Raw genomic sequence first — 27684 nt, 5'->3', positions numbered from 1 at the left:
AAGAAAAGTCGTAAAGTTGGACAAAACTCACTTAACCGTGAGTTAAGCAAGCCTCGGTGGCGCAGTGGTTGGAGTGCAGTACTGCAGGCTACTTCTGCTGACTGCCGGCTGCCTGCAATTTGGCAGTTCGAATCTCATTAGTCTCAAGGTGGACTCAGCCTTCCATCCTTCTGAGCTGGGTAAACTAAGGACCCAGATTATTGGGGGCAAATAGGCTGACTCTGTAAACCGCTTAGAGAGGGTTGCAAAGCACTATGAAGTGGTATATAAGTTTAAGTGCTATTGCTATCTTCCTTCCTTCCTTCCTTCCTTCCTTCCTTCCTTCCTTCCTTCCGTGGTTAGAATGCAGTATTGCAGGCACCTCTGCCCATAGCCAGCAGTTCGATCCTGACCGACTGGCTCAAGGTTGACTCAGCCTTCCATCCTTCCAAAGTGAGAACCCAGATTGTTGGGGGTCAGAGGCTGACTCTGTAAATTGCTTAGAGAGGGCTGTAAAGCACTGTAACACGGTATATAAATCTAAGTGCTATTGCTATTAACAATTGTCTCGCTTAGTAATGGAAATTTTGAGCTCGATTGGGGTCATAAGTTGAGAATTACCTGTACCTGGTTGCCTTTACAAGCTTTTGCAGTTTGTCCTTGGTTTTGTTTTCTCACGAGAGATCCAGGTGTACTTGTAATACTTATGTCCCTATGTCTTCATATTTTTTTTAGAAACCCATCAAGTACCGGGCAGTTTGATCTCACCCATCTCCCTCAACGACATCCCACCCAGGATAGCTCAAGCAATGGAAAATGAACAAGACTGGGATTTTAATATTTTTGAGTTGGAGGCTGCTACTCATAAAAGGTTTGTAGGAGAAGCAAAGAAGCTCATGGGAGCAGCATTCTGGGAGAGATTGATCACCTGGCTACGGACTCTTGATGTTTATTTGGGCTTTTGGTGCAGTAAGAACAAGGGAGAACGAATTACCTTTTTCCCCCTTCTTCTTCCCTCCAGGCCTTTGGTTTATCTTGGCCTCAAACTGTTTGCTCGCTTTCGGATCTGTGAGTTTCTCGGTTGCTCTGAGTCGACGCTGAGGTCTTGGTTGCAAGTCATAGAAGCCAATTATCACTTATCCAACTCTTACCACAATTCAACCCACTCGGCAGATGTGCTCCATGCCACGGCCTATTTCCTTTCGAAAGAAAGAGTAAAAGTAAGTCTAAGGGGCTGCCCCCAAGAAGAGGAGGGTCAGCCTTTCTCCAAAACAGGCAGGACACGAAGCAATGAATGGAAACTCATCAAGGAGAGAACCAACCTAGAACTAAGGAGAAATGTCCTGACAGTGAGAACAATTCATCAGTGGAACAACTTGCCTCCAGAAATTGTGCATGCTCCAACACTGGGGGTTTCTAAGAAAATATTAGAGAGCTATTTTTCTGGAATGGTATAGGGTTATCTGCTTGGGTTCGACTAGAAGACCTCCAAGGTCCTAACAGTGAGAACAATTAACCAGTGGAATGGCTTGCCAGTAGTTGTGGGTGCTCTAATACCGGAGGTTTTTAAGAAGAGATGGGATAGCCCTTAGTCCGAAATGGTCCAGGGATTCTTGTTTGAGCAGGAGATTGGGTTAGAAGACTTCCAAGGTCCTTCCCGTTATTCTGTAATTCTGGTGGCATAGGAAAACGAAACTTGGAAACAACCTTTGCTGATTATTGCCTCCTCTGCAGGGGTGGGCTTCAAAAAATTTAGCAACCGGTTCTCTGCTCGGTTGCTGGGTGAGTGTGGCCTAGTCGGCCTCCTACACCATGGGTGGGGAGGGGGGGCAGTTTTTGACCTCACTGGGCTCTGGAGGCCCTCTGGAGGCCAGAAACGGGCCCAGGCTCCAGAGGTTTTCCTCAAGCCTCCAGGAGGGCGAAAATGGCCTCCCCAGGCTCCAGAGGCCCTCTGGAACCTTCCAGAACTTCTGGGAGGCCTGTTTTTGGTCCTCCCCGGGCTCTGGAGGCTTTTTTTTGAGCCTTTGGGGAGCCCGTTTCTCCCCTACCTGGGCATTCGGCGAACCAGATGTAAAATTAGCTTCCGGTTCGCCCAAACCGGTGCGAACCGATAGCTGCCCACCGCTGCTCCTCTGGCCTAGGGTTGCCCACCTGAATGAGGAAATCCAAAGTCCCTTGCAAAGCTCTTTCCCATCCTTTGCAACCAGTTGCTTCTACCTGCAGATATTTGGGGTTCTGTAGGCAGAGGGCGAATTCTACGTTAGCAAGCTTCAGATCGTCTTGGATCTGTAATATTAATTCTTCCTAAGCTTGGAGAACCCCCAAAAAGTTGGGGTGGAAAAGCTTGGGACACCACTGTTCCAGGAGATCATTAATCAGCATATTCAAGCAAGATTTGAGGTTTGTGTGAACTTCATGTTCCAAGGAAACTGCTAGGGTGGCCTAAGAAATGCAAAACAAAAAAAAAACTTTAATGGAAGTTTCCTGTGAGTTTCTTCCTTGCATTAGGAACGAACCATCCACAAGGATAACTTATGGGAAACAGCAATGGGTGGAAAAGCAAAGTTCAATGTACCGTGATTCCTTCCAGGGTAGTTCATTCTCTGCTCCTTTTCCCAACCTCCAATTTTCCATCCCGCCCATAACTGCCAGATAGCATTTTGTGGCTGCTGATGATTTCTCATTGAACTATTTTAGAATTTTTTTCCTCCTTGTTACTAAGCTGCTCCCTACCACTGCCTCTAAGATTATTTACACTTTGGGATGCTTTGGCATTCAGGCATCTTGTCCACAAACCTCAAGGCTTTATATATGGTCCATATCAGAGATGGTATATTCAGCAGGTTAGCGGAAATTTTGAGTAGTTTGGAGAACCTGCAAATGCCACCTCTGACCGGCCCCTCCCCCATCTCTTCTCTGCCTCCCATTGAGTCCCAGCTGATTGGCTGGGTCTTCTTTGGTTGCCCTGCACAGGAGAAGGGAGCTGGAAAGCAGGTTAGTGGGGTGGGGAGGGAATGGAAATTTTGCATTAACCTTCCCCTGCCATGCCATGCCACGCCCACCAAGCCATGCCACGCCCACCAAGCCACATTCACTGAATTGGTAGTAAATTTTTTTGAATCCCACCACTGGTCCATATCAGGATTTATTTTATTTTATTATTTTATTATTATTTTATTTTATTTTATTCTTTATTTTATTCTTTTTTTATTTTATTTTATTTATTATTCTATTTTATTCTTTTACTATTTTATTTTATTTAATGTATAGCATCTACACACACACACACACACACACACACACACACACATATATATGGATCTTTGGTTATTTGGGTTTTCTCCCGCGTACAATTGGAAGTATCTAGGTGACATTTCGATGAAGTCTCATTCATCATCTTCAGGCTTGTGTCTTCGGCTTTGTGCTTCTCAGAGTAATGTGAGCCAAGCCCCCACCCAATCAAGTCACACCCCCACTAGCAGTTAAAAGGAAGAAGCAGCTGCAAGCTCACATTACTCCGAGAAGCACAAAGCCGAAGACTCAAGCCTGAAGATGATGAATGAGGCTTCATTGAAACGTCACCTAGATACTTCCAATTTTACGCGGGAGAAAACCCGAATAACCAAAGATCCACATACAAATACCCACGAAAACCTCAGAAAACAAATATATATATATGAGCCTCTGTAGCACAGTGGTTAGAGTGCAGTACTGCAAGCTCCTTCTGCAGCCAGCTGCCTACAATTTCACAGTTCAAATCCCACCAGGTTCAAGGTTAACTCAGCCTTCCATCCTTCCAAGGTGGTTAAAATGATTGCCCAGATTGTTGGGGGCAATATGCTGACTCTGTAAACTGCTTAAAGAGGGCTATAAAGCACTGTGAAGTGGTGCATAAGTCTAAGTGCTATTGCTATATAGCACTAATAAAACATATGTACAAAAAATTATAAAACATCTATATATGTATGGTGTTCTATATATGTAAAGTGTTCAGACCATACAGTAGATGAGATAAAATTAGGGTAAAGCCAAGATAAAATTGCCTCATTTAGGATGCCATAGAGTTGCAATAGGATGAATATTATACAAGTAGTCCTTGAGTTGCAAGCTTTCATTGAGTGACTGTTCGAAGTTACAATATCACTGAAAAAGCTGACTGATGACCATTCAAAGTTACAACGGCACTGGAAAAATACCATGACCGTTTGTCACACTTACTCACACTCACAACTGTTAAAACATCCCCATGCAGTGGTCTAGAGGTGGAGCTCTCGTCTCACAATCAGGAGGCTGTGAGTTTGACCCTATGTAGAGGCAGATATTTCTCTCTCTGGGCACAATATATCTGCCGAATATAACTCCACATTGGCAACAGGAAGGGCATCCGGCCACTAAACCCTCATCTCCGTTCAGTTGCCCAGACTCCACCCCACAAGGGATTATGGGGTCATTAAAAGAAGATGCTGAACTGTTGAAGCATCATGTGATCAGAATTCAGCTGCTTGGCAACTGACTCATATTTATGATGGTTGCAGTGTCCTGGGGTCGTGTGACCATCTTTGGTTACCTTCTGACAAGTGGGAAAGCCAGATTCACTTAATAACCATGTTAATAACAACTGTGGGAAGGAAGATCATAAAAGGGAGCAAAACTCACTCAACAATTATCTCACTTAGCAACAGACATTTTGGGCTCCATTGTGGTCATAACGCAAGGACTACCTGCAGCTCATCATCTAAGGAAGCTAACCATCTAATGGCTTCCGGCGTGACTGCAATGAGATCACTCCAGGTGCCTAGAAATTTCCTGATGAGATGTTCTTGAACTGCAGTATAACTGTTACAGCATCTCTCTTCCTGGGCATCTCCCAGCCTCTCTCTGTCTTTGTTCTGACCCATGCCCTTTTCCAACAGATCAAATGCAGTCCAAAAGAAACAGAAACCTTGTAATGCTTTTACAAAATAGTTAGCTGTGAAAAGCACAAGTCTTGCCAAACTGTGCGAGACTTGCCAAAAGATAACAGGCAAGAAACAATTTGCAGTACAAAAATGTTCAAATACAAACTCAGGATACTGGAATGTCCATGAGGTGGAGTTTCAGAACGTCTTTGCTTTCTGCAAAGAATGTTTGTTTCAAAGTTGGCTTTTATCTTCTTGAGGGAGGGGCCATTACCTTGCAGCCTTACTCCCGAGTCACCCATGCTGTTGTAACTGCTCTCTCCTACGATCAATCGTGCGTGCGTGTGTGCTTGGCACAGGCTCCTCAGGAACCTCCTCATCACTGCTGCCAGCCCCCACAATCTCTGAAGGCAGCAGTCCACTCCCTAATGGTCCTGGCCCCTCATCTGGGTCCTTACTCTCCTCAGCCGTCCGCACCTGCTGCCAGCTAACCACAACAGTATTCTTCTTCTCAGCAAACCTTGGATCCCATTGACGAAGTTGCTGCGTTGATAGCTGCCACCGTCCACGATGTGGACCATCCGGGACGAACCAATTCTTTCCTGTGCAATGCCGGAAGCGAACTGGCCATTTTATATAATGACACAGCAGTGTTGGAGAGCCATCATGCAGCGCTAGCCTTCCAGATCACCACCCGGGATGATAAATGCAACATTTTTAAAAACATGGAGAGGTAGGTTTCTAAAATACAAGGATTCTTTAAAAGGGTTTGCACTGCCGACATTAATTCTAACTATTTAGAAGAATGAATTCTTCTACTTATTTCAAAGACAGGTGAAGAGCGTAAGGAAATGTTTTGGGATAAACTGTGTAAAGTTTTGTTCCTTTTGCAAAAGGGAGATCATCTCCCTTTTTCAGTAGAAAAAAATCCAAGTTCTTCAATCGGAACATTTATTGGCTGTCCTTGGGGCAATTGAAAAAAGTTCGTTTTGATTGCATGATGATTATATGGAGGAGTAGCAATGGAGGGAGATGAGTATTTTGAGGGGAAAGATATAATGAGTGTGGATCATTTTATACAATAAATATACAGTATAATTTAATTATGCCTTAAATTATATATTCGCATGATTTAATAGATAGCCCTACTAAAGTAACACAATTTTGCACCTATTTTTCCTGCCTTTTGTCTTCTTTTATCTAGGAATGAATACCGAACTCTGCGACAAGCCATTATTGACATGGTCTTGGCCACGGAAATGACCAAACATTTTGAGCACGTCAACAAATTTGTCAACAGTATCAACAAGCCGTTGGCTGCCCTGGAAGAGAATGGGGTAAGAATTCCTACCAAGAAGCAAAAGGGAAAGCAAAAGAAACACTTATATATTTAGACATTAATTCTAAATATTTAGAAGAATGAATTCTTCTACTTATTTCAAAGACAGATGAAGAACCGAGGGAAATGTTTAGGAATAAACTTGCGTAATAAAAGTTTGTTCCTTTTGCAAAAGGGAGATCAACTCCCATTTTCAATAGAAAAAAAATCCAAGTTCAAGTTCTTGAACACATACACATTCTATCTGTAACTCTAACAGATAACCAGAGTTGGAAGGGACCTTATATATCATCTAGTCCAACCCCCCTGCCCAAGCAGAAGACCCTACACCATTTCTGACAGATGGCAGTCCAGTCTCTGCTTGAAAGCTTCCAGTGATGAAGCTCCCACAACTTCCGAGGGCAACTTCTGTTCCATGGGTTGATTGTTCGCACTGTCAGAAAGTTTCTCCTTGTTTACAGGTTAAATCTCTCCTTGTTCAGTTTCCATCCATTGTTCCTTGTCTGGCCTACAGGCGCTTTAGAAAATAGCTTGACTCCCTTCCTCCCTGTGGCAGCCCCTCAAATATTGGAAGACACTATCATGTCTCCCTGGTCCTTCTTTTCACCAGACTAGCCACGCCCAGTTCCTGCAACCGTTCATGGTATGCCTTAATCTCCAGTCCCCTAATCATCCTGGTTGCTCCTCTCTGCACTTTTTCTAGCATCTCAACATCTTTTTTTATAGTGCAGTGACCAACACTGGATGCAGTACTCTAGGTGTGGTCTTACTAAGGCTTTATAGAGTGGTATTAGTACCTCACTTGATCTTTATTGTATCCCTCTGTTAATGCAATTTAGGATTGCATTAGCTTTTTTGGCTGCTGCTACACACTTGCTTGTTCATATTTAGCTGCTTGTCCACTAAGACTCCAAGATCCCTCTCCCAGTTACTTCTTCAATCAGAACATTTACTGGCTCTCCTTGGGGCAATTGAAATCTCTCGTCCAGTTTTTACATCTGGTAAATAAGTGAATATAGTAGGTACTCTTGAAACAAGCCAGGATTTTTCCTAGTTCTCTGAGGAACATTTTCCATATCCTATTAAGTCACACTTTGCTTATTTTCATTATGTTAGGCAGGCGTGTATGTACTTTTTCAAGATAGCTTAGAACACTAAAACCAAAGAGCCACAGAAATTGAATGCCTAATAAAACAATAAAAATATAAGCACACAATAATAACACAACTGTAAAATTGGCAGACAGAGGACTTCAGAAGAGGTTTCTAAATAACACATGTGTTCATCATGAACAGATTTGTCTCTTTCACTGCCTGAAATATATATGTACGAACACAATACAGAAGCCTGATGATGGCAGATGAGATTCTGCCAAAATGTCGCTACAACTTTAAAAGCACAACTACAGTGACGTGGGAAAATACCCGAACAAAGCTGAATGACATACATACATACATACATACATACATACATACATACATACATACATACATAAAACACACACATATATATATATATATATATATACACTGCTCAAAAAAATAAAGGGAACACAAAAATAAGACATCCTAGATCTGAATGAATGAAATATTCTTATTAAATACTTCGTTCATTACATAGTTGAATGTGCTGACAACAAAAATCACACAAAAATTATCAATGGAAATCAAATTTAGCAATCCATGGAGGTCTGGATTTGGAGTTACACTCAAAATTAAAGTGGAAAAAAACACTACAGGCTGATCCAACTTTGATGTAATGTCCTTAAAACAAGTCAAAATGAGGCTCAGTAGTGTGTGTGGCCTCCACGTGCCTGTACGACCTCCCTACAATGCCTGGGCATGTTCCTGATGAGGTGGCGGATGGTCTCCTGAGGGATCTCCTCCCATACCTGGACTAAAGCATCTACTAACTCCTGGACAGTCTGTGGTGCAACATGGCGTTGGTGGATGGAGCGAGACATAATGTCCCAGATGTGCTCAGTTTTGGATTCAGGTCTGGGGAATGGGCGGGCCAGTCCATAGCATCAATGTCTTCGTCTTGCAGGAACTGCTGACACACTCCGGCCACATGAGGTCTAGCATTGCTGTGCATTAGGAGGAACCCAGGGCCAACCGCACCAGCATATGGTCTCACAAGGGGTCTGAGGATCTCATCTCGGTACCTAATGGCAGTCAGGCTACCTCTGGTGAGCACATGGATGGCTGTGCAGCACCCTAAAGAAATGCCACCCCACACCATTACTGACCCACTGCCAAACCGGTCATGCTGGTGGATGTTGCAGGCAGCAGAACATTCTCCATGGCGTCTCCAGACCCTGTCACGTCTGTCACATGTGCTCAGTGTGAACCTGCTTTCATCTGTGAAGAGCACAGGGTGCCAGTGGTGAATTTGCCAATCTTAATGTTCTCTGGCAAATGCCAAACATCCTGCGCAGTGTTGGGCTGTAAGCACAACCCCCACCTGTGGACCTCGGGCCCTCATACCGCCCTCATAGAATCTGTTTCTGACCGTTTGAGCAGCCACATGCACATTTGTGGTTCTGGCAGTGTTCCTCCTGTCCCTCCTTGCACAAAGGCAGAGGTGGCGGTCCTGATGTTGGATTGTTGCACTCCTACGGCCTCCGCCATGTCTCCTGATGTACTGGCCTGTCTCCTGGTAGCGCCTCCATGCTCTGGGCACTACACTGACAGACACAGCAAACCTTCTTGCCACAGCTCACATTGATGTGTTATCCTGGATGAGCTGCACTACCTGAGCCACTTGTGTGGGTTGTAGACTCCGTCTCATGCTACCACTAGAGTGAAAGCACTGCCAGCATTCAAAAGTGATCAAACCATCAGCCAGAAAGCATAGGAACTGAGAAGTGGTCTGTGGTCACCACCTGCAGAACTGCTCCTTTATTGGGGAAGTCTTGCTAACTGCCTCTGCTTCCCACCTGCTGTCTATTCCATTTGCACAACAGCATGTGAAATTGATTGTCAATCAGTGTTGCTACCTAAGTGGAAAGCTGGGAAGATAATAAATTTGGTATCTCAAGGGTGGTAAGCCTGATTTGAAAGGTGTAAAGCACCAGTAGGTCTGTACAGCAAAGAATGCTACAAAGGACACTTTGCAAACTGTCTTCATTGTGAGCCTGTTCAATCTCAGAGGAAGCATTTGTTTTGTTCTTTCTTTTTATTTATAAAGGGCCTTTGAAAGGGTATTCGTTCTGCATAGAGAGGGAAGCGAACCTTCCCCCATTTTATTCCCATTTGAAACAGTTCTGACTTTTACTACTTCTATGGTCCATGTTCTGGAGACTTCATTCCCACAAATCCAGCTAAAGAGGAAATCTTTTCAAAGTTGGGGATTTGTGAAGTTTCTAAATTTGGGATTTTTTTAAGACCAGGGATCTGCCCTTTCCCCCAAAGAATTAATTTGCCATTTTTCCAATTGAAGTTGTGATGCTTTGCAGAGTCATCTCCTTCGTGAGAGAAATCTTCGCCTTTTCTGATGCTCTGGGAGAAAAAGACATGCTGAAAATTCAGCTTTCTCTAAGCCTTTTTTTTTTTTTTGCTTTTTCACTCTGCTGTTTATTTTTGCATGGTGGATTGAAGGCTTCCTCTGCATTGGTAGCACTTTTAGAAGCCTTTGCGGGAGGAGGCCATTTCTACGCTCTTCACAAAGGGCTTCTTTGAGCTTCCCATGAACTGTTTCCATTTATTCAGCAAAAAACTGGAACAAGCCCAAGTATTTCAAAACAGGAGCTTGAAGCTCCAATTCCTTTAGTTATCCCAGCAGTTTTTGGACGAATGTTGGAAAACTGTTGGAGACACCATTTGGGAAGAAGAAGGAGAAGGAGAAGGAGAAGGAGAAGGACCCCAGGAAGAGGCTGAGTTTAGGATGGGAACCACTTCCTTTGTAATGTGTAGCAATCTTTCCCACTCAGCCCCATTTAAAATTCACACGTTTCTCCAGAGACTCTGTACAGAAATGGAAAGGTTAATTGGTGTAAATAAAAATGTGCGTCAATCTGAATTGTTTAAACAGATCCAAAATTAATCTTACCCAGCATACCTGACGCAGTTAAATACAAAGAAAGATAAAAACAAAACCATAACTCTAGCTTACAGAAGTATTCTGCTTGATTCTGCTGTGAATAAATTCCATCTCAATATAGTTCTGGACATCACACTTTAAGAACGATGAGAATACTTATTTTTCACTCTATTTTGTTTTTGGAGTTGTTTTTCCCAAACTTAAAACTTTCCATTCTCTTTCCCCCCTTTCCTTTTTTCCCCCCACCTAAGATTACTTGTTCATTAAAGGTGGCTTCTTCTTTGTCGCAATCTTCTTGTTCTCCAGGCATTTCTTCTTGTTTCTCATAATTCCAAATCTCCATTTCTAAAAACTGAAATACGAAGCCAAAAGAACCTCTCCCTTCTTGTGCATCTTCTTGGTATTTTTTAATTTCCATTTTCAGTTCTTCTAAAAGTGGAGCCATTTTAAACAGTATTAAACAACCACCCGATTGATTTTAGTCATTCAAAACAATAACCAAGAATCCAGAAATCATCAAGTAATCCAGATAGTCCCGAGTTATAGCTTCTTATTTCTTTTTCGACTTTCTCTTCCTGGGGTATTTCAGTTAGAATGTATCTTTTGGAAGTCTTGTTGAGATTTTGCTGTAAGTTCTTTTTTAATTCCAGGCAGTCTCCTCCCTTTCAGATCCTGCCCTTTTATTCTTTTTCTCTCCTTTCCTGTTTTCAAAAGCTTTTAATTATCCAGAAATCTTTATTATCCCTTTGACTTTTTATTTTCAGCATTAAATGCCTATTGATGTCAAAGTGGATTTTTTTTCCAATTTCTTGCTTAAGTCTCTTAGCTGTCAGTATAGGAAAAGGAGAAAACCAAAGAGAATGGAAAGTTTAAGATTGGGAAAAACAACCCCAAAAAAGAATAGAGTGAAAAATAAGTATAAAATCAGAAAGCAACAGAAGAGGGAAATGCAGAAGAGAGAATTAGAACTAGAGAGACAAGGGGGTAAAAGCGGGAGGGAGAAGATGAGAGGGAAGAAAGAAAGGAAAAGAAGTTATAAAGGACAGAAGCAAAATATTGAGAAACAGCCTATTTAGAGATAATGGGTGAAAACTTAATGGAAAAAGGGATTCTGCAAAGGTACATCAGAAAGTATGGTTATATTAGAAACAGAAATAATTTTAGAAAATATGAAACAATGTATGATTAAAATGTCTGATAAAATAGCTATTGTAATTCAGTGGAATGCTTGTCAATAAATAAACGTAACAAAAGGTATATTTAATGATTTATAAAATGTATGTGAAGAGAAATAAGGGAAAAATTAATTATGGAGATTGTATGTGTTTTTAAGGAAGTATGATATTTAATTGAAAAGAAGTGTTAAAGATGTTAAGATTTTAATGATTATTAATGATAGAACTGAACTGGAATGGAATGAGGGTTTATAATTACACATATTTACAATCTTTTTTTTTAAAAAAAAAAAGAATATAGTGTGTTTTATAAGAATGTACCAAGCAGAATTTGATTGGAAGTTATGTATTGAAGGTCATAAACTTAAGGTATATATTGAAGTTTAAATAAGAGTTGAATGGATGTAATTAAAAGATATAAAAGTGTCATACTCCAATTAGTAACCATAGGAGAAAATTTGTTTAATGAGAAAATATAATATGAAATTGAAACAGAACAGACAAAAGTATAAATATAATGATTTGAATTGAGATGACATAATCAAAATAAAATTCAGAAAATTAAAAGAGGGGAAAAACTATATAGAAAATGTAGAATAGTATAAGATATGGAATAGAACACAAAAAGGAGCATGAAATTGAGTTTGTGTCTATATAAAGAAGTTCAACCCGGGACCATGCTATTTTCAAAAAAGGTGTTTTACTTGTATTTTGTATGTGTGGAAACCCAAATAAAACGTTATTAAAAAAAAGAAAGATGAGAATAAATTGAACCAGGTTCAAGAAGAAACTTGCAAGGATAATTATGGGACTGAAAATTAATCCCTGCAACATGTTGGGGGTACAGGATAGGTTGATTATGTCAACTCATAAAACATTCCTATCCTGCTTTAGTAGTTGCCATAAAAAGGGGTGGGGGGAGGAAGGAGATCTGGGAGAGCAGTGCAGCAGTTTGAAAGCGGAAGTACATTCCAACTCTTATCTTTAAAAGATTGTGACTAAAATACCGGAGCTTTTGCCCGTGAATATATTTAATTGGAGAACGTGAATGATGACACCCAGCTCGTGAACCTGCTCAATTGGAGAAACTGGTTAATGAAACACCCAGGGGAGAGGGGGGAAACAGGATCACAGGTGACTGTGTCGTGGTTAGCCGGCAGCAGGTGCAGATGGCTGAGGAGAGCGAGGACTCTAATGAAGGGCCAGGACCATCAGGGAGTGGACTGCTGCCTTCAGAGATTGTGGGGGCTGGCAGCAGTGATGAGGAGGTTCCCGAGGAGCCTGTGCCAAGTGCGCATGCACAAAGGATTGCTTGGAGGAAAGAACAATTACAGCAGCACAGGCGACTCGGGAGTAAGGCTGCAAGGTAATGGCCCCTCCCTCAAGAGGATAAAAGCCAGGTTTGGAAAAGCATTCTTTGCAGACAGCAAAGAAGCTCTTAAGCTCAACTGGTGGACATCTTAGTTCATTTGGAGAATCTTGTAAATTAGTTCTTATCTCTGGGTTTTTGGCAGCCTTGACAAACAACTTGGCAAGGCTCTTTCTTGTTGGAGCTAATTAGTGGAAAGCAGCCTTCAGAACAGAATTCATTATTAAACCTTAAAAGGTGGGGGCTGCTGCCTTTGTCTGTGTTTGTTCTTTGGGAACCTGGTTGGGTCAGAACAGACTGTAAATTCTGTAAAAATCAGAGTTGGCTTCATATAGGGCAGTGCCAGTATGTCGCCTCTAATAAATCCTTTGAAGTTTATTGAAGCTTGGCTCGAGAATCATGTTTTAATTAGGGCAATTGCTGAAATCCTGACAGATTAACCCTGAAAAAGAAGACTTTTGAAGTATTAGAAGAGGTATCATCTAGAAAAACATCAAGATTTGCTCTCTGAAGTTCCAGAGTAGAATAATAATAATAGTAATAACAGTACAATAATATTTGTAAATTTTGTTTCCCCAAGAGTACCAATGGCGAGGGGGATCCCATCAAAAACGTTCTCACGTCTGCTGAGAATCGAATCCTGATCAAACGGATGCTAATTAAGTGTGCTGACGTTTCCAACCCTTGCCGTTCGTTGGAACAGTGCATTGAGTGGGCAGGTCGGATCTCGGAGGAGTATTTTGCACAGGTGAGTTAAGACAGCAAGCTGAAGAAATTCCTGCTGGATGTTGGTTTTCATTTTTCCTAGGCAACAAAAATGGAGATGGAAGTGAAGGTGGCCCTCTTTGGTGGCCCTTGAGTCCCTCCCCCTGAGTGAAAAAAAGATACTCTCAGCCAGTCTTCGGAAAGCTCGCAGATTTGCACACAAACCACCACACAACAGCAGAAAGCAGGTTTCAAGGTGTTTAATGTCAAACAACAAACTTCCCATCCGGCAAGAACGGCATACAATCCGGTCTAGGTTAGCACTGGAAGCTTCTGCCTTTCAATGCTATTTAAAGGTATAAACACACCCACCTAAATGCTCCTATCTCCTGTACTCGCCCCTAATAAGCCCCTTAATTACCCTCTAGGTCACCATCCGGTTATACCTAATATGTCCAATCTTTGCAATCTTTCGCCTATGAACCCTACCTACTTGCGAGTAAACTATATAACTAGATTTTCCTCCCCCCATCATCTGTTGCAGCACTACAGTCGATTCCAAAAGCCAAAAAAGGACAGGGGGGTTCCCAAATCCCCCCTCTTGTCACCGTCGACCATCCTGCTCCGGTGATGATGCGACTGACGCAGCTAAACAATCCCGGAAGTACATAATGTCAGGCTTGAGCAGCTCTTACAAACAGGCTTATGGGCTCAGTTTATCCATCAGCACTAACAGAGCCCGACAGATACCTTGGTTATGTCTATGGAGATTCTCGGGTCATCTAGGTTATCTTGTGTCATCAAAGCTCCAAGTGGCCTCAATGACTCTCTTAAAAGAATGCAAATGACCAGCTGTCTACAAGGAGGGTAAACCCTTCCATTCCCCACCATCCAGTCAGAGCTGAAGAAGCTTCTTGGATGAGAAGTGAGGGATCTCCAAAGGAAAACCAGACAGTCCAGTTGCCTCTAGAAAAAGCCCCTTCGGGATACCTCGGTTTCTTGCCATGTTGTTTTGTTTCTCAAGTATATATGTGGATATTTGCGCCTTCCCCATCGTTCCCGCAGAGTTACAGCTACGCAACGCTAACAGAACTAGAGGAGATATTGTTAGTAGTAATAAACCAAATAATTGTGTGTATTGGTGATGGTGGTTGTTTTTTGCAGACCGATGACGAGAAGAGGCAAGGTTTACCTGTTGTCATGCCAGTTTTCGACAGGAATACCTGCAGTATCCCTAAATCTCAAATCTCGTTCATTGATTACTTCATCATGGACATGTTTGATGCTTGGGATGGTAAGTCATTTCTTCTCTCTGATGCAGAAGAAAGAGAGAAAACTCTGTTCATGACCTACCAGTATGTGTTAGTGATTGGGGACAAACCCCCAAAAAGAATGTGCAGCAGCAGTCAAGCCAGGCAGCCAAATGAGAGAGGAAGGGCCCTAGAGTTTATACACACTGATGACAAACACTGTTTTTGTAGTTTAAATAGTTGTTTAATCCAATTAGAGTTTAAACATTGTCAATCAGTCCATATGTCATTCACAAATATATCCATTCAGTAACTTAGTCCATTCACTAGTCAGTTCTATATCCTTATCTGCTTGTAAAGATATCTTCTCCTCTGATACCTTTCCTTTTGAAGACAACGCTGAGTATTCACAGGATATCAGCACATCAATGAAATAGTCCTTTCGTTCAGGTATTCAAACAGTTGTAGCAAACAGTAGCAAACAAACAGTAGCAAGCAGACAATCAAGCAGAGAGAGATTACGTTTCTCTTACTGCCTTTTATTGCCGTTTGTAACCGCACCCTTAATTAGTTAATTACAAGCAGTTTGGTGCTTAAAGCTACAAGTTACAAACACCCAAACCTTGGTTTATATATTTATTCACCCAAACTTAGTTGGTGTATCATTGTTATACCCAACAGTATGGATTGTCAACTTTTTGCATATTCTTCAATACTGATTGGGTGGTGGAAGGATTGCAGTAGAGAGGGCAATCTATGGTTCTGATTGGGTTGCTCAAGGACATGAGTGGGCAACCTGTGGTCCAGGATGTTTTTGTCTTTAATGTGACCTCTTCTGAATTCCTTCTAACTATCTCTCTTGGTGATACGCTACTGAACGATGGCAGTGTTGCTTTCTGCTGTTTTAAGGTGGGAAACATAAAAACTGTTGTCTAAATGATCTTAACTTGGTTGTTGGTTCCCCCACCCATCTTTGAGGTGAGAATATGGAATGTTCTTTATTGTTTTAAGAAAATGTGACTATTTTATAGCTTCTATTAGATGGTAAGTTTCATCTACTTTCAAGCTCAAAAATCATGGAAAATGGCATTGTCAGTTTTCAGCCCTTTAGATCAAGTAGAACTTTGCAGGGGGGGGGGGTACCAAAAAGGAGGGACAGCTTGCATCCCTACATCTTAGACAATTTTCTTATCCAAGGAAAGAAGCCCCCAACATTTTCATGTCCCAGAGGTGTCAATGACTTCCCTGTTGTCTTTTCCAGCTTTTGCAGATCTACCAAATCTGATGCAACACCTAGACAACAACTTCAAGTATTGGAAGGGGATGGATGACAAGAAGTTGAGGACTCTTCGGGCACCCCCGGAATAGCTGTCAGACCCACTGAACATGCCTATCTTCCACCAGGAAGCCAGTTCCTTCAAACTTGCCTTTGGTTATGGATTTTCAGATTTGTTTGGTCTCTTCAGTAGGACAGCAAGACCTTTGTGTTCCCAACCACGGGGCGCTTGGACAATCTGAAGAGCCTCAAGGTCAGAAGAACTCTCTTCTCCCTCGGTCATCTAGCAATTGAGGAGGTGGCTGCATTTTTCAAGCTGAGTTACACTGGATAGATGCCTGTATCAGAGAGAATTTCAGGGTGAGCCTTATCGCTTGCATTATTAGCATGCTTGGAAGTCATCTTTGGAGAGAGAGATCCATTCCTCAGAAGACCTCAGCGTATGGTTCTTCAGAGCAGGAAATGATGGAGAAAAGAAATGTCCCTCGCCCATGAGGATTCATTACCATGACGAGGACTCTTTAGCACTAAAAGAATAAAAGAAACTGTAACTGCTACATGGAACAATCAGACAATATGGACTCTCTGTGAAGGAGCTTCCTTTTTTTTAATCTTCTCAGATGGACTTCGCTGTATTTTTTCACATTGCTGAAAGCGCGATGAGAGCAAGTTCTCTTAAGAATTTAGCCGCCAATGGAAGCAAACCAACGGAACCCCCTCCGTTCCCCTTGGCCCTGCAGATTTTTTCGAAGCTGATTGTTAGGCACCTCTGATTAAAATGTTTTATTTATTTTGTTAGATGTCAAATATTTTCTACAAAAGTTTATAAAGACTATAAAACGCCAAAGCCAACTTCTAGGGGCATTACGGTTTTTCGTGATTCCTAACTCATTATGCATTTTTTTCCTTCTCCGATTGCAACGAGGGCGCGCAGTGAATCTAACCTTTTGTTACACAGACAGGATGGGTGGCTATCTTGGTTTTATATATTACAGATAGCCCTCGGCTGAACGGCCATTTGTTCAGCAACCCTTTGAATAGGCACTGAATAGGGGGGATTACACAACTTTGCTCTTGTGATTATGTCTCTGCTGTGGATATTAGGCTCTGGCTACTAAGTCCAACCAGTGGCCAGTAAATCTTTTGCCAGTACTCTGCATCTTCATGTGATCTTCAGGTGAAATGAATTTCTCAGCCCCTTCTTTAAAGAAAAGAAAAAAATCCTTGGAGAATTCCCAGCCCCTCTTGTAGAATGTACAACATGTTGTATATCAGGGCTGTCAAACTCGTGGCCCGCGGGCTGGATGCTTCACGGGCTGGCCACGCCCACACCTGTTTTAGCGAAGGGGAAAAAATGTCGTGATACGTCACATGACGCTGCTGTGACGCCACCACGAGTTTGTCAGCCCTGTTCTACATCGTCCCTCTCCAAATGTCACGATACGTCACATGACGCTGCCGTGACGCCACCACGAGTTTGTCAGCCCTGTTCTACATCGTCCCTCCCCAAATCCCCTTTATCATTGTCTATGCTGTTTTTGAAACTTAAATCAGCCAGGCCTGCACACAGGGGCAGTTTTCTGCATAACCTTGCAAAACCCTACATAAGGTAGCCTCCAAAGGCCCGGGGGTGTGGGGATGCGGGCAGGGGGTGAGGACGATGGGCTTGCTTTGAAATGTATGTTCTGATGTTCTCATCCTTGAGAAATGTCTGGTTTTGCCTTGAAAAAAGTTTTATTTTTAAGAAAAAAGAAAAATAATAATAAGAGAAACGCTACATTTCCAAGATATTTGCAAACTGACTAGACTCTTCTAGTGGGTAGCAGCAAGGGTGGGTGGGCTGGGCTGGAAGGGGGGAGTTAAAATGTATATTTTGTAAAGTTTTAGCCATTCGCTCTCGGCCGTTTCCCCTAATTTATTTTTCAAATCTCTCACACTATTTCATAGCCCTCTGAAATTAAACCCTTCCTTTTAAAAATAAACCATGGAAACTTTCTTCCTGCTTTGTCCTTCATGTCTACTGACGCAGCTTGGCTTTTGAAAATTATTATTAATAATAATGTTTATTCCTTCTTAATCCTCATTCCTTGGGCAAAATATAAAAAAGAAAGAAAGAAAGAAAGTAGGACATGTTGTTGAATTGTGCCAGACACCCGTTGGGCTCAGCTGTGTTGTGAGAAACTCAGAAACTTTCCATTACTCTAGATTTGGATATGCGTATATATTAATAGTACTGATATGCATGGGTTTCCATGGGAGCAAGGAAATTGGTCTGAAATGTATATATATATATGTATCTAAAATATCCTAACTTCCAAATTCTTTCTCTCCCTTACTCAGCCCCACAACTGTCATCTATTAATTTTAGAGAAATTATGCCTCCCCAAAAAAGTTTTATTTTCTTCTTCTTTTGGCTCAAGGAACCCTTATTTGCAGGTATTCTCTCTAAGGCTGTCATTTCCTTTTCCTCTTGCAGATTTCTTTATTCTTTTTCCCATTGGGCCCTCTGCCTCCCTCTTTTTCCATTTGTTTGATTTCTGTTTGGTTTTTTAATTGTTGGCAAAAGTCTGGATAGTCCCTGCAGTTTTCTTGGCAAGGTTTCAGAAGTGGATAGCCCTTGCCTGGTTCCCAGGGCTAAGACAGAGTGACTGGCTCATGGTCACCCAGCTGATCACCAGATAATCAGAGACCCTACACCATTTCTGACAAATGGCAGTCCACTCCCTTCTTGAAAGTCTCAAGCTATTTCGTGCCTAAGCAGGATTAGAACTCACTGCCTCCTGGTGATTGGCCCTAAGTCCCCCAGTTGGCTTTCATGCCTAAGAGCAAGATCAATCAATCAATGATTAGAATAGAACTGGAAGGGACCTTGGAGGTCATCTAGTCCATGCCCCTGCTCAAGCAGGAAACCTTAGATCATTTCAGACCAGTGGTTGTCCAGTCTCTTCTTAAAAGCCTCCAGTGTTGGAGCACCCACAACTTCTGAAGGCAAGCTGTTCCACTGGTTGATTGTTCTCCCTGTCAGGAAATGTCTTCTTAGTTCTACATTGGTTCCCTCCTTGATTAGTTTCCATCCATGGCTTCTTGCCTTGCCTTGTGGTGCTTTAGAAAATAAGTCAATCCCCTCTTCTTCGGGGGAGCCCCTTGGATATTGAAACACTGCCATCATGTCACCCCAATCCTTATTTTCATTAAACTAGACTGGATGTCAGCAACCCCTGGCTCTGGAGCCTCATGCGGCTCTTTGGGCCCTCTGCTGTGGCTCCCTGTTAGGTGATCCTACCACCGGCTCCCCCCGCTCCCCGCCTTCCCCTCCCAGTCACTTCTCGCCTGGCCTGAGAAGGTAAAACACAAAAAACAGAAATGGAAGAGGGAGAGGGAGAGAGAGAGAGAGGAGAGACCCATTTCCCACAGAAAACACAGGCAGGGGACTCTATCGTAACAGGACTCCAGCTATTTGAGCCTGTTGGGGAAGTGATCCTTGGCTGGTGGAAAAAAAAAATATGGCATCAAACCTTTTACTGGCATCTGGATTCCAGCAATTACATGACTTCACCATTATTTTATTCTGCCCTTGGAGATAGCAGCACGACTACAAAGCTTTTTGTGGAGTTGTTTTCCGAGCATTGTGGCATCATTTTCCTAAGCAAATTAATCTAATTTGCTGACAGGTTGCCTTAATTAAAACCTTTCTGCAGGATAGAAGTTTATTTGTAGTGACGGCAATTTTTTTTAAGGAATGTTGCTCCTATATTGATGAATCTTTTTTTTTTTTACTCTTTCCTGTCTGTAAGAAATATTTGTAAATGATGAATAACAAAATGGTAGTTAATATTTCAGCATCCCCTGATCAATATTTGATTTCTCTGGAAGCATTCCTGGACGGCGGAATCATATGGGCAACAAGAAAGGATGTTAAAGGCCTGTAGAAAATAAATAACAGGAAACTTACAGGAGAATAGGCAGTATGGATCTTCTGGAGTCCAGCTGTGCCATTAATCCCTTAAAGGTGCAGGCCCAGCTCATTCAGACAAGCGTGATTTACGGATTAACAGAGTTGGAAGAGACATTATCTAGGTCAGGGGTCTCCAACCTTAGCAACTGTAAGACTTGTGGGCTTCAACTCCCAGAATTCCTCAGTCAGAAAAACTGGCTAGGAATTCTGAGAGTTGAAGTCCACAAGTCTTAAAGTTGCCAAGGTTGAAGAGCCCTGAACTAGGTCATCTAGTCCAACCCCTCTCCACCCAAGCAGGAAACCCTACATCATTTCTGACAAATGGCAATCCAATCTCTTCTTGAAAGCCTCCAGCAATGAAGCTCCCACAACTTCCAAAGGCAACTTTTATTCCATGGGTTGCTCGTTCTCACTATCAGAAAATTTCTCCTTATTTCTATATTGAATCTTTCCTTGATCAGTTTCCATCCATTATTCCTTGTCTGGTCTTCAGGTCCTTTGGAAAATAACTTGACCCCTTCCTCCCTGTGGCAGCCCCTCAAATATGGGAACATTATTATCATGTCTCCCCTGGTCCTTCTCTTCACTAGACTAGCCAGGCCCAGTTCCTATAACCGTTCATTGTATTTTTTAGCTTCCAGTCCCCTAATCATCCTGGTTGCTCTTCTCGGCCCTTTTTCTAGAGTCTCAACATCTTTTTATAGCATGGTGATCAAAACTGGATGCAGTATTCTAGGTGTGATCTTACTAAGGCTTCATAGAGTGGTATTAGTATGATTTCCCATCCTTTATTGAGATAATTAATTGGAGTTGTTTGGGATTATTTGTTTCTGCTTTTTCAACAATTTTGCAAAGCAGTTATAGAGCTGTAAGATTCTTGTACCAAGCTGACTTAGATTGGTGGACTTCACCCAATACACAGAACCATCAGAGATACAAACCCACCCTCTGGTTATAAATCACCGTTGAAGTCGTACTGTGTTTTGGAGCTTTCGTTAATTATGGTTTGTAAATGATGAGAATATGGCCTTTCTTTGTCTTGAAAATCATGAGTTCAGCAGCCTTTAGAATCATCACGTACCCAAAGAACATTAAATACCACCAAAATCTCATTTAGATGACCATATCTCACAAACTCACCTCTTTGTTTGACATTTATTTTTGGGGTCCCATGGACGTCATCTGATGATGGTGTGGGAGCACTGCTGATCACTTGGCTCCATGTGACATGAATCTGGGATGTCCTACATACAAATGGAGTCCTGTGCCCCTCAACCACGTTCTTTTCCATCCCAGAAAGAGGTGATAGCCAATGGCATCGAACAAAGCAATGCAAACAGATGCACCAAGAAGTTGCTTCACACTTCTACATTTGTAACTCTAAAGTTACCCTTGGTTCTGGATGTAATTTTCCCTAAAAACCATTAAAACTTTACAAATTGTACAAAGAATTTTACAAATACTTCTGATACCAGTTTCTGAAATGCACCATTGTGTGTTGACAAATCGCTAATTCTGTTGCTTCTTTTTATTGTAGTCAAGAAGTAGAGTAACGACAATTAACCATCTTTTATCTGTGCAACTTGAGGCAGTATACAAAATATTGTCTCCTCCTATTTTCTGCACAACAACAGCATTGTGGCGTGGGTTAGGCTGAGAGAGAGTGGGGGACTGGCCCAAAGTCACCCAGTGGGCTTCCATGCCTAAGGCAGAACTAGAACTCACTGATCCCTGGTTTCTCCTACGCCAGCATCTTCATCACCCCACCAAACTGGCTTTCTTTATAATGGTTGATGTCAGTCATTTTACAAATAGTCCTTGATTTACAATCGCAAATGAGCCCCAAATTTATGTCACTGGTGAGACACTGGTTAAGTGAGCCTCACCCCCATTTTGCCTCCTTGTTTACCACATTAGTTAAGTGAATCACTGAAGCTGTTAAATTAGTAGCTTGGTTGTTAAGTGAATCTCGTCAGAAAATTGCAAAAGGGGAAATCACATGATCCCAGGACTCGGCACCCATCATAAATCATCCCTAGCAGCTTTCAAGAAGACCCTGGACTGCCATTTGTCAGAAATGGTGTAGGGTCTCCTGCTTGGGCAGGGGGTTGGACTAGATGATCTACAAGGTCCCTTCCAACTCTGTTAATCTGTTAACGTGTTGCCATGGTCCTAAGTGTGAAAAATGGCCATAAGTCACTTTTTTCTGCAATCTTGTAACTTTGAACGGACATTGAATCAACTGTTGTAAGCAGAGGACTACCTCTAATTATAATTTAGGATTGGGGAAGGGTTGACATGCCCAGTATTTTGCACATAGATTTTTTTTTAAAAAATCATTCTGTGTGCTTATTGTATGGAGCAGAGACCAGAGGTGGTGAATTCAGCAGGTTCTGACCAGTTCTGGAGAACCAATAGCAGAAATTTTGAGTAGTTCGGAGAACTGGCAAATCCCACCTCTGACTGGCCCCGCCCCCATCTATTCTCTGCCTCCCATTGAATCCCAGCTGATTGGCTAGGTTTTCTTTGATTGCCCTGCACAGGAGAATGGAGCTGGAAAGCAGGCTAGTGGGGTAGGGAGGGAATGGAGATTTTGCAGTATATCCTTCCCCTGCCACGCCTACCAAGCCACACCCACCAAGCCACACCATGCCCATCTCTTCTCCGCCTCCCATTGAGTCTCAGCTGATTGGCTGGGTCTTCTTTGGTTGCCCTGCACAGGAGAACAGAGCTGGAAAGCAGGCTAGTGGGGTGGGGATGGAATGGGGATTTTGCAGTAATCTTCCCCCAGGAGTGGGGCGGGAATGGATATTTTACAGTGTCTTTCCCCTGCCATGCCCATCAAGCCACGCCCACAGAACCAGTAGTTAAAAAAAATTGAATCCCACCCGTGGCGGAGACCCCCAAAATATTATAACTTTAAAAACCACAGGCATAATCATACACACATAATCAGCTTTTAACACAATTGCTGAACTGACCTATTTTCTGACTCGAACCACTGCATCATACATGGACTGAATTAGCTCAGCCCCTGATTTCTGCACACCACACGCAATCTAACCAAGGCTAAAACTCATCAGATCTTCTACCATTGAAGCATGGGACCTGGAAACATGGGGTGCGAACACAACCCCCAAGCAGTTGTTAAGGAGTGCCGGATGAATGAAAAATGCTTTGATTCTTCCTGAGTGGGACCTCCTTGAGAAAAACGTGTGGAAGGGAAGGTGAAAGGGACAGCAAGCCCAAACAAATATTAAATAAGTCCAATTGATTCGTCGGCTTGGGTGGGTGCGAGAGAGGATGGATCCTTGAAAGAAATATAACCCAAGCTGAACTGTTAGGACTAAATTTACTTTGAACCACAACAGACTGTAAGCCCAAGGTAATTAAACATCTTTGACATATTGCGGTATTGAGTCTGCAAATATTTACAGAGTGGAATTTATTCATGATACTATGAAGTGCTGCTTATAGCTGAAAAGTCCAATATTATACATTAACCACTAACGAATGTTGGCATTCAACCCGCTTCCTATATGCAGCTGGAACATCACCTGATTGGGCGACTTGGGTGGCTGATGCATTTCTTTTAAAGCGAACTGTATAGAGCCTGGAGCACAGAACTGGTTGATTTATGGGTTCCTCCACTGGGGTTTTTTTTGGGGGTGGGGGTGTTGGTCTTCTCTGGAAGGCCTTCTCCAGATTCTGGCGTGACTGTGGATGACACCTGGTTCTCCTTGAACTGAAGTAGCTCTAAGATTTAAGAGCAATCAAGGGAAAATGGGCTCTGTTGAATTTAGGAGCCCAACGTGAAGAGGAATTCTAGTTTTCATCCTCCCTTCTTCTAGTCTCCCTTACAGCTCAAATTTAGTTTTGGGGAAAGTACTGTAAATACCAAAGAAATCTGGTACATTTGGAAGTTGGACCCTGATATTGCTAGAAACCAGATGTTTGTGTCTGAGACTTGAAGACCAATGTATCTGAAAAACATCAGTGATGGGACGACTGGTTTGAATTTTGTTTAATCCAAGGGACTAACCTGGGATGAGTGATAAGGAACTCATTGAAAACCAAGAGTGTAGGATGTTAAGGTTCAGATCTGAAAATTTGATAGTTGTGTCAGTAGAGGGATTCAACAAATATTACTACTGGTTCTGTGGGTGTGGCTTGGTGGGCATGGCTTGGTGGGCATGGCAGGGGAAGGATACTGTAAAATCTCCATTCCCTTCCCACCCCACTAACCTGCTTTCCAGCTCCGTTCTGCTGTACAAGGCAACAAAAGAAGACCCAGCCAATCAGCTGGGACTTGGGAGGCAGAGAATAGATGGGGATGGGGCCAGTCAGAGGTGGTATTTGATGGTTCTCCAAACTACTCAAAATTTCTGCTACTGGTTCTCCAGATCTGGTCAGAACCTTTTGAATACCACCTCTGGTTGTGCTGGAATGGAATGGAATGGAACAGGATAAGACAGGAGGGGAGGGCAGGGCAAGGCAGGGCAGGGAAGGGAAGGGGAGGGGAGGGGAGGGAAAGGAAAGGAAAGGAAAGGAAAGGAAAGGAAAGGAAAGGAAAGGAAAGGAAAGGAAAGGAGACAAGTGAAGTGGAATGGAGTAGAGTAGAGTAGAGTAGAGTAGAGTAGAGTAGAGTAGAGTAGAGTAGAGTGGAATAAAGTAGGATAATACCTGATTTGGCCAAGTGTGGTTAGACAAGGAATTTAAGAGAAAGAGCAGTACAGGACATGGATTTTGTTAAGTCACAATCGACCAAGACTGCATGAAATCTGGCCATTGTCAGGAGCCCTTTCCCACACAGGAATTCTCAGAAGATTGATTGAGGCTTAGCAGAACTGGCTCACCCATTGTCTCTTAGGCCAGCTGATTACATACATGGGAATCAAACAGCTGCCTTTTTCTCTAGGTCAGTAAGGGACATTTCCAAGAATAAAATATGAATTCCAGCTGGATCAGGGGTTCAAAAGTTCAGGAGTCTCTTCTTTGACCTTTGGTCCTTCATAAACAATGAAGGTTCTGTAGGCATGTAACTCATGACATTCATCAAGAAGTAGCCATTGATCATAGATTGCATCTATCTGCTTTTTCCAACCTAATGCTTTTCAACATCATTACATTGGGATTTGATAGGTGTTACGGTTAGGACGTCTGGAAGGCAAATTGAAGTGCAGAGTTAAGATATTACTCGGCAATTTAAAAAGGGTACTGGGAAACAGGGGAGAACTAGTGTGCTTGGAAGGCTTGTTTTGCAGAAATAGGAAAAATATATATTTTGGAAACAAAATCCGTAAGGACAAAAAAGATCCCATTTAAGGATTGCATGTGTCTATTAGTGTTTGAACTCTGGGGATCTGAGCAACTGAACTCTATGGAAGGTGACAGGAAACAGTGGAACTGTAATGTAGAGTAGAGTAGAGTAGAGTAGAATTAGAATAGAATAGAATAGAATAGAATAGAATAGAATAGAATAGAATAGAATAGAATAGAATAAGGCAAGGCAAGGCAAGGCAGGGAAGGGAAGTAGCATAGAATAGAGTAGAATAGAATTAGAATAGAATGGAATGGAATGGAATGGAATGGAATGGAATAGAATAGAATAGAATAGAATAGAATAGAATAGAATAGAATAGAATAGAATAATGCAAGGCAAGGCAAGGCAAGGCAGGGAAGGGAAGTAGCGTAGAATAGAATAGAATAGAATAGAATAGAATAGAATAGAATAGAATAGAATGGAATGGAATGGAATGGAATGGAATGGAATGGAATGGAATGGAACAGATTCTAGAATAGCCACAGCAGAAAAATCTGTGATTATGTGACCATAATTTATAATGTTCTTTGCTGGTTTCTGGGAAGAAATGCACATAGGAATACATGGATTCTCTTAACCACCATGTCATTCCCTTAACAATCAGCACTAAAGAGTTGTAAAATCAGGTCAGTCCTGTGGAATTCCAGGCTCCATTACTATCATAAGCTGTCTTCTCCTTTAATTTTGTTTTAATTCCTGCAGAGAGAAAAAAACAACTTAACGATAAGATTCAATTAAATAAGCTTGTTACAAAAGAGTAGGTCTTACCTTAATATTTGAGGAAACAGGACACTAAAAAAAGAGAGTCAGCAACAGAACTGTTGACCTGGAGGCACAGTAAACGGATTCAGTCTCCCAGGCTGGAGATTTTCAGCCAGAGGTTGTACAGTTGTTGCTACGGGGTGATTTAACCCGAGGTTTCCAACACTGAATAGGGAGATAGAATGGAAGAGTCTTAAAAGCTATAAGGATGAATTCATTTTCTCTGCACTGGAAGAAAAATTCATTTGACCTGTTGCATTTATTACTAGCAAATCTTGGAGATCAGTGTGGTATGCTACTGGTATGGCCTGGTTCACTTGAACCGGTAGCAAAAATGGCTACCAGTTCCGCCTAAACGGTAGGAAAAAAACCCTCCAAAGATCAGCTGAGAGGAGGAAAAAGAAGAGAAAAGTGCAGGATCAGCCCTCCCACCTGCCCCTGTGCTTTTCTCTTTATCCTCTCAGCTGATTAGTGCTGCAGGCCTCAGCTGGTGTGGGGAAAGCTGCGCGCATGCAGAATCACCAAACAGGTAGTGGAACAGGTAGGATCCCACTGCAGCTGGAGATGTAGCACCTTCCAGAATGTTTCTGGTAAGCTGAGTTTGGCATTGTTTCCAGACCAGCCCTATTCTATATTTTTGTTTCGGATGGTGGTTTCAGTAAACCTATATGATGTCACCGGGCCAACTTCTTTCAACGTCTTTATTTGCCCAAAGAATCTTGACGCCTAACCAAGGCCTAGAACTCCATGCCTTTGACATGGCTGTTCAACAACATCTGAACTTCAAGTCTATCCTGCCATCTACTGTTCTGGTTTGCACAATGCAGAAATCGGCATCAATACGAAAATAGCAATAGCACAGATTTATATACCTCTTCACCATACTTTACAGTCCTCTCTAAGCGGTTTATACAGTCAGCTTCTTGCCCCCCAACAATTCAGGTCCTCGTTTTACCCACCTCAGAAGGATGGAAGTCTGAGTCAACCTTCAGCCGATCAGGATCGAACCCCTGGCAGTAGGCAGAATTAGCCTGCAATAGCAATAGCACTTGACACTTAGAATTATATACTACTTCACAGTGCTTTACAGCCCACTTTAAATGGGGGAATACTTCCAGATATTTTGCATACGTTTTCCTTTAAAATCCAGGCGATCTGATTCTCATTTTGACATCTGCATTTCCTCCCCCGGGTTAGAAGCCACTCAGTGCTAGACATGGAGATAGATTTTGTAAACATTACAGATGAAAGACAAATATTTATTTTCTGGTTCAGGCATTCAATGACTCATCAGTTAGGAAGTTATCCATTAAAATTGCCCCTAGGAATCCAATCCCAGCCTAATCTAGTTCTGTGGTTATATATATTTTTTCATTTCCGAATTTCTCAGCATAAGATATAATATTCTCTCTCTCTCTCTCTCTCTCTCTCTCTCCCTCTCCTTCTCCCTCTCCCTCCCTCTCTCCTAATCTCCCTCCCTCTGTCTGTTTCTATCTCTTTGTCTTATTCACTCTCTCTGTCTCTTTGTCCCTCTCTATCCCTCTGTCTTTTTCTCTCTCTCTCTTTCTTTCTCTCTGTCTCTCTCTCCCGCATATCACTAATTAAAAAAAAC

General features: G+C 42.3%; 1 protein-coding gene and 1 long non-coding RNA gene across 3 annotated transcripts in view; one reads left to right on the top strand and one right to left on the bottom strand.

Annotated features, from left to right (window-relative positions):
* Positions 1-16879, top strand: part of PDE8A (phosphodiesterase 8A) — a 115775-nt gene extending 98896 nt beyond the window's left edge. For both annotated transcript variants that reach the window (XM_087941398.1, XM_087941399.1), the window contains 7 exons: positions 715-850; positions 1001-1199; positions 5393-5610; positions 6082-6214; positions 13382-13549; positions 14671-14800; positions 16018-16879. In XM_087941398.1, the coding sequence (XP_087797524.1) occupies positions 715-850; positions 1001-1199; positions 5393-5610; positions 6082-6214; positions 13382-13549; positions 14671-14800; positions 16018-16124 (1091 nt within the window). In that variant the 3' untranslated portion in view covers positions 16125-16879. The remainder of the gene's footprint in view (positions 1-714; positions 851-1000; positions 1200-5392; positions 5611-6081; positions 6215-13381; positions 13550-14670; positions 14801-16017) is intronic.
* A 9199-nt stretch (positions 16880-26078) lies between these two features.
* On the bottom strand, positions 26079-27276 carry LOC148124728 (uncharacterized). Its single transcript, XR_015745170.1, has 3 exons — positions 27204-27276; positions 27032-27103; positions 26079-26237 (listed from the first exon to the last, which is right to left on the bottom strand). It is a non-coding gene; the product is annotated as an uncharacterized LOC148124728 (long non-coding RNA).
* Positions 27277-27684: the final 408 nt, after the last annotated feature.

Source organism: Pseudonaja textilis, chromosome 13 (genome assembly GCF_049901715.1).
Source record: "Pseudonaja textilis isolate UNSWEBS1 chromosome 13, rPseTex1.2, whole genome shotgun sequence".
Classification (NCBI taxonomy): domain Eukaryota; kingdom Metazoa; phylum Chordata; class Lepidosauria; order Squamata; family Elapidae; genus Pseudonaja; species Pseudonaja textilis.
Note: the sequence above shows the minus strand (reverse complement) of the source record. Positions and strands in the feature narration are given on the sequence as shown.